This window comes from Penaeus vannamei, chromosome 38 (assembly GCF_042767895.1).
Source record: "Penaeus vannamei isolate JL-2024 chromosome 38, ASM4276789v1, whole genome shotgun sequence".
Lineage (NCBI taxonomy): Eukaryota > Metazoa > Arthropoda > Malacostraca > Decapoda > Penaeidae > Penaeus > Penaeus vannamei.
Genome location: NC_091586.1, coordinates 22,950,361 through 22,957,860, shown reverse-complemented (window position 1 = coordinate 22,957,860; position 7,500 = coordinate 22,950,361). Strand labels below are relative to the sequence as shown.

The 7,500-nt window shown below is 40.8% G+C and overlaps 1 protein-coding gene across 1 annotated transcript in view; it reads right to left on the bottom strand.

Annotated features, from left to right (window-relative positions):
• Positions 1–1,510: 1,510 nt before the first annotated feature.
• LOC113828265 (transmembrane and coiled-coil domain-containing protein 4) overlaps positions 1,511–7,500 on the bottom strand; it is a 331,406-nt gene continuing 325,416 nt past the window's right edge. The window contains exons 7-13 of the mRNA XM_070116286.1: positions 7,273–7,439; positions 5,963–6,080; positions 5,498–5,700; positions 5,129–5,225; positions 4,813–4,977; positions 3,771–3,913; positions 1,511–3,481 (exon numbers count right to left, since the gene is read on the bottom strand). Of these exons, the coding sequence (XP_069972387.1) occupies positions 2,879–3,481; positions 3,771–3,913; positions 4,813–4,977; positions 5,129–5,225; positions 5,498–5,700; positions 5,963–6,080; positions 7,273–7,439 (1,496 nt within the window). The 3' untranslated portion in view covers positions 1,511–2,878. The remainder of the gene's footprint in view (positions 3,482–3,770; positions 3,914–4,812; positions 4,978–5,128; positions 5,226–5,497; positions 5,701–5,962; positions 6,081–7,272; positions 7,440–7,500) is intronic.

The window sequence follows — 7,500 nt, the reverse complement described above, 5'->3', positions numbered from 1 at the left end:
TCCTATGTACATATTTTCATTTGAGTGGAAGCCTAAAATATATAACATGAAAACAATCTGTGAACTTTTAAAAGTATTAACAATTTTAAGCAGTTTTACACCATGGGATTCAGGGAAGCTCCCCAATATAAATAATGAATATTTGCAAAGTAATAAGACCACAAGTAATTGTCACACACAAACATATACTTACACGCCTGCAAGGTACTGTATCCTGAACTGATAACAAATGCACACACTAAAGCTTTCTACTCCTATGAACTGTAAATGCTACACTATGCATACAGTAGTATGCTTTTCACACATGCTTTCCTTCCTAATAGGTACAGAGCAGAATAATGACATGTACGGCTTATACTACAGGACAACTTCTTTAGCAGTCCCATTCTTCACAAGACAGCATGTCAACCTGCTCTTCGTGACGGTTTTACTGCAAGCCATCATCAGTTTGTATTTTACATTTGGAGTCTGACTGAAAACCTGATAGTTGTGTGCTTTTACATTTTCCTTATATTATGAAAAGTAGTTTTGCCAAATACAAACATGGTGGCCCACAGACTAAAAACCTGGTGCAGAACTTATATCAAAAGACAATTAAATGAATCTAAATCATATTGTATTGTTCTTACTAACTAGTGCATTACAAAGCCATAAAAATAATCACTTTATGGATGTAATAATATAAGCAAACAGTTGCATATGTGTACATCTTTTGCATTATAAATTAAGTAGCAGATGAACATAACATTGCATCTTTAGTTAAGCATAAAAGCTGATACACCTGCATAATGATAAGGGTTTATTGTGCTTAAGATCACAATTCAGTGTCATCCTTATGAAAAAGACAAATCAACTTTAATTATTTTCCATAAATAACCAACACCCTCTAAGTAGCTACTTACAAGAAACATAGACTGTAACCTCCATTCACATCAGTTAATGAACAAACCGCACATTACAGTGTAAAACAACTTTACAAAAGAGACACAACAGCAACTCATAACAGCACACATTAACTTGCTATACTCTTCCCATATCACATTTCAATAGAGAGAGAACAAAAGCAACAACTCTTCTCTTAACCTTCCAACATTAAATGACACTAAGGAAAAACATCCATTGGCACGGAGTTGTAGCGCCTTTACAACTGCTACATATCACAAGTTCCCTGACAGCAGCATTGTGGACGATAATGAAAGAAAAAGGGATAAAATAAAGGAGGGAAATATTCAACAAATCTTAAATGTGCTGTGAGCATAGGCCTCGACATTAGTGTCTAGTGGACGTTTATTATTTTATATGTATGTATATATATAATGCATAGGAACTACAGCAGCTAGTTAAGCATCTATATCATTTGTGGGGGTTCTGAAAGGCTGTTATATATGGAATTCATATACCAAACATATCCTGTTGATATAATATAGGAAATGCTCAATACTCTGTGAGTTCTCATTGTAAAACAGCAGGTGAAGCACCTAAAAATATAGCAGTATATTCATTATATCCATTTTTTTTCCTTTTTCTTTTTTGATATTTATTTTTTCATATATATGTATGATTGTTCACTAGGTAAATAAATAAATTGATGTTATTTTGTATGTACAAGCCATCTTTTTTCATATTAACATGGGCTCTTTGTTTCCCTAAAAAAATAATAAACAGGTTACAACCAGAGAACTATTATGTAAATTCTAGTACAGTATGAGAATAGATATTCATACAAAACATGATTTGGCAGTTTTGCCATTCCCTTCAAACATTATGCATAATCACTTTCCACAGCTTGAAAATTATGCATGGTTTGCCCTTCAGTAGGAACATGCATCTTATCCTGTGTCCTGCGATAATAAAGCCCTTTTTCCTACTGTGATTCGGTCATTGTTGATCATAAAAAGTGTGAGTAGTTGAAACTATTGTATTGGGTCATGGGATATGAACCTATAACAATCATAACTATATTATCAACCCTCTAGATGGCTGGTGTGTATCAAGCTTCATGGCAGACAGTCCCATACACTCATTTCAAGTGTTTCTCTGGAAATGTCCCTTCTCTAATACGTGCGACACCCATGGGCAATTCATCCTGTTGTGACCATCAAGAGGCTTATACTAGATCAGACTATACCATGATCACAACTACTATCTTATCGATAATAGTTGATCAGTTTAATTCAACTTCTTTCTTTCTTTCTCTCCTCTTATTTTTTCTTTTAATCTCTTATTTCCTGTTTTCACTGACCATTCAGAATTTAAATAGTGTATCATTTCTATTTTTGCAACAGGCTGTAGAGATATGCAAAATTTGTATAAGTAAACATTTTACAAAAGAAAAAAAGTACATTCAAAATAATCATTATATATAATAATCTAAAATCACATACACACTATGACAAAAATAACTGAAACAATAATTCTTTAATAAAAGCAAAACCACAAAAATAACTCAAAAAGAAACACATAAAAAAGTAAGAGTAATAATACATCTAAGCTAACAAAAACAATCAAGGATTAAGAAAATCACTGACGATGTCACAACGTTTCCACCGTTAACAATGTCTTAATGACATATCTATCATCTCATAATAAAAAAATAATTTCAAGTAATTCAGTTTGAGAGTAATAAAATGGTCCATTTGATTCTTCAAGTGGATATATCATGTAACAAAACTATTCATGTAAGATGAGAAAATATTATGCAACTAGTATTCTTTTTACTGTCTAAAATACGTACTCCAATATTTGATGAAGAAAAGGGACATTAAACTTTTGTAAATAATAAAACTCAAATCATGACAAAGTATGAAAGAAAAACTGTAATGGGAATAAATGTAAAGTTATGAATGTATGAATACATGGTATGTACATATATACTGAATCATGGGCTATCTTCATCAATTCGTTCCTGTTTTTTTGAAAATAGCTGAAACAGTGATTGTTTGGACTGTTCCTGAGAATTCGATCGTTGGAATTCTCGATTAGACAGACCGCCTTTAACTGGGAATAGGTTGCCAGATGATACAGTCCTTCGCTTAAACATATCCTGAGCAAGAGTCTGTTTTTGTTCTTTGGAGCTTGCAGAGGGTGGTTTTCTTGAGAACATGTCCGTGAAGTAAGAGCTTTTAGACCTCGGCTGCATTTTGTCATCCCCAGGAACCTGATCGCTTGAGGAGGAGGAGGAAGAGGAGAGCCTGTTGCCAACCAAGAGGTTGCTTGATGAGAGAGTCCTACCCCTGGGCAATTCCCGGACAAAAGGCTTCGGTGAGCCAATGTCCCCGCTTGAGGAAAAGTCTTTACTGCTGAGGTCTGTGGAGGAGAATGTCCTGAGGGTAGAGAGGTCCTCAGCACTTGACTTGCTGAGTTGAGAGGAGGCAGTCCTGGGGAGGAGGAGGTCATCTGAGGAGTAGGCCCTTGCAAGGGGAGCATCTCGGCCACAGAGTAACCTGCTGTCAGAGCTTGAAGTACGAAGACCTGTGGACTCCTGTAGGAGAAAGATGTTCCATTTCTTTTCAACTGATTTAATATCATCTTATTGCAAAAGCAACATGCATGAATAAAACACCTGCTAGCAAATCAGGTGAAAAGAAAGACAGTCAAAAGGATTACTTTAAGCAAACACACTAAATAAATAGGATAAAGATTAAGACTGAATTCATAACCTCAATCAAAGTTTCTTCAGCAAACGCTGCTATCTTCGACAGTTTAAAGAAGGGGATTAAATCTTTTAAACACATCACATATCAAAAAGCAAAATACATATCATTACCTACCATTTTTCCATGCAAAGACATAAACCCTGGATAATCTGATGCACTCTTCTTGACTCTGGGATCGTTGTCAGTCATGGGGTCACGTGTGCGGATTCCCAACAGCCGGAGAATCACATCCATCTTCTTGGCGTAATCCATATGCCCTGTTGACATGAACACACTCTGAATGTGGATTCACATGGCTTTGATATTAGAAATCAAAACAAAAGAAGACTAGGTGTTATGTAATGAAACAAGCTAACAGAAGACAATAACACAGTAAGACTATCTAATGAGAAACAAAAGGAAGATTCTGATTCATGAATCAAGTATGATCTGCTGACAAATCTGGTCATTAACATGAAATGAATATTTTCTCCAAAAAGCAAATTCCTTTTATGTTTTATACCTTAGAGACATTGCTATGTATCAACACAAAAAAGAGTAGAAAAAATGCAGCAATGACCAGACTATGCAACTGATACCATAAATAATAAACTATATATTTTTAATTATTGTTAATTTTACTGCTATTGTGAGAATATGAAGGAAATGAAAAATGAGAAAAAAGTAGTGTTTATTGCTGTTAATGATGCACAGGTAATTGCAGTTAAAAGATATGTTGAGATGAATATCTGAAAAAAAAACAAAAAAAAAAATACAAGTTCAAAAGGCATGACGAATGATGACACACAAAGAAATGCAGAAAAAATACATATACCTACATATAAACAAACAGACATACAAATAAACACACACACACATGCACATGCGCACACACGCACACATGCACACGCCCACATACACACACCCACACACACACACACACACACACACACACACACACACACACACACACACACACACACACACACACATACACACACACATGCACATGCACACACACACAAATGCACACACACCCGCACATGCACACGCACACACACACATACACACACAAGCACACACACCCGCACATGCACAGGCACACGCACACGTACACACACACACACACACACACACACAAAAAGCTACCCCCCTTACAAAAAAGAAAGCCACCAACCAGTAACAATATCAGAAAGATCAAAATTGAACATTCTGCGATCCTGCCAGTCAATGGGCATCAGGCCAGCAATCTTCATGGTGCCAGTTGAAGAACGATACAGAAACCTCAACAGCCAGTCTCCTTGGCAGTACCCGTTGATGATTCGTCCAGATACAATATTACCTGTGTGGAAAAGCCTTCAATAGAATGTCTTCCTAATTTTTTTTTTTTTTTTTTTTTTATATCTTAGTGTTACAGGTGTTTTGTGTTTTTTGATAAGAAATGGTTTCTCTGCTTTGGATATATATGTGCTATAAAAACAGAGTGTACTAACGAAACTCTTTCCAATCAGAGCTGTAGCCCGGCACTGGAGCTCCCAGGAATATCGCATCTTGTATGATTCCTGCACTCCCTTTCCGTCGACTTAATTCCTGTTGATGAGCAATAACCTCTAAATGGTGAAAAACTAGTGATGATCTTTATATAAGATAATAAAAGTGGGGTAAGTGAAGTAATAACTATTTCAATTCAAAGCATGTTATTACATCTAGCAAAACATTCTACATTTAGGTACATAAAACAAATACCTAAGAAATCAAGAACATTAACCTATATTATCCCAAATAAAAGAAAAATCCAAACCTATCCATATCACAAAAAAAAAAAAATCCAGAACAACATGCTGCAACAGCAGTGATCTTACCACAAGACAATAATATATTACCCTCGCCCCAAGAGAGAAACCTATTAGGGTCACAGGGCGTTTGCCATGCTGTCTCTGGACAAGGACCTCTGCCAACTGACGCCCCACTTCTGCTGATCTCCGACAGCAGACTCCCCAAGGGTTGTCGATCACTGAGGCAAGAGTGAGGAGGGACGCAGGCCATGTGATTGCTGAAATGATACCTGGAAAAAAAGAAAAAAGAAAATCAGATTGACAATTATTCACTCAAAACAGTATATTACCGAAAATAATGAACTTTTTCAGAGGTATTTATGAGGTAGCTAAACCTTACTGTAAGGTTATTATATCACGCTAACACCTCATCTAATCTAATACTCTTCAACAAACCCCCAAGAACCCCAACTGCTCCTCCACACTTTCTCAAAACCCTAACTCGGGAACAGCAAAACACACCTTTTCTTCAGCAACTTAACTTCAACTCACCAGCAAGGATAGTGTACTTGAGAGTCTCCTGAACTGCCATGGATAGAGCAAACTGGAGGAGGTAGTCCATGGCCTGGCCCAGCTCCAGGAGGTACTGGGACTCATAGCGAAGTGTGTACTGAAATCATACGCCTTCGGGTTAGTGTCTTTGGTTAGATACGTTGAGGTCTTGGAGCGGGATTATAATGTAAATTAAGGAGATTGTATGCTGACGGCTACTGACTGAGACAACATGACAGATATTAATGTCTTTTCATGCATGAAGGAGCTTATCTCTTTCCTTTCATTTGCTTTTAAAGACTGTATTACTCTCATTCATCTCTTTTGTCTCTTTCTCTTTCAATCTCTTATTTCCTCCACCTTTCCCACCCTCCCTCCCTTTCTTTCCCTCAAAACTCTAACACCCTCCTTCCCTCCCCTCCCGTCTTTCAACCCCCACTCCTTCTTCCCTGCCCCTCCCTACCCTCAACACCCCTACCCTTAATACCCCCACCCTCTCCTCCCCTCCCAGTGCCCCAACCCCCACTCCATCCATACCCAATCCCATCCCCCAACCCACTTTTCCCACCTCATTCCATCCCTCCCCAACTATACCCCATCACCCATCCCACCCCTTCCCTCCACCTATCCAACCCCTCAGGTCGTCTCTGTTCGAAACAACCCTGGGTGGAGGAGGCCTGTGGGACGACCTAAGAAGTCGTGGCTTGGGCAGATCGACCAAACCTGCCGTGAAGAACTGGAGATGGGCCGAGTCCCTGCCTGGCGTCTAGCCATGAGGGATCCTCGTAGGTGGAAGCGAAGGGTGGATGTGGCTATGCGCCCCCGTCGGCGTCAGCCCCCTTGATGATGATGATCCAACCCCTCCCCATCTCGTACCCATCCCCTCCCCACCCCACTCCATCCCCTCCCACCCTCCCTCCACCCATCCATCCCACCCACCCTCATCCCTCCCTCCCTCCCTCCCTCCCTCCCACCCATCCCTCCCTCCCCTCCTCCCCTTCCCATCCCTCCCTCCCCTCCCCTCCCCATCCCTCCCACCCATCCCTCTCTCCCTCCCTCCCACCCATCCCCTCTCCCTCCCTCCCCTCCACCCCTCCCTCCCATCCCTCCCTCCCACCCTCCCATCCCTCCCTCCCACCCTCCCACCCCACCCTCCCTCCCTCCCACCCCACCCCCACCTCCCTCCCATCCCTCCCACCCACCCACCCACCCATCCCACCTCACCCACCCACCCTCCCACCCCCCTCCACCCACTCCCATCCCTCCCTCCCTCCCTTCCCCCCCCTTTCCCCCCAACCACCCACCCTCACCTGCTCCCTCGAGTTGTAGAGCGTCCTCCACGGCAGACTGAACTCCGCGATGCCCTCCTTGGTCAGCCACCCGGAAATGGCGATGGTGATGTGCAAATGGCTGCCGTCGGTGAGGTAGTCGAAGGCGAATTCCTCAACCTCGCCGATCCGTTTTTGCATCTTGAAGCCTGGGTGAGGAAAGGTGGGGGTGGGGGGGTGAGGAAAGGTGGGGGTGGGTGGGGGTGGGGT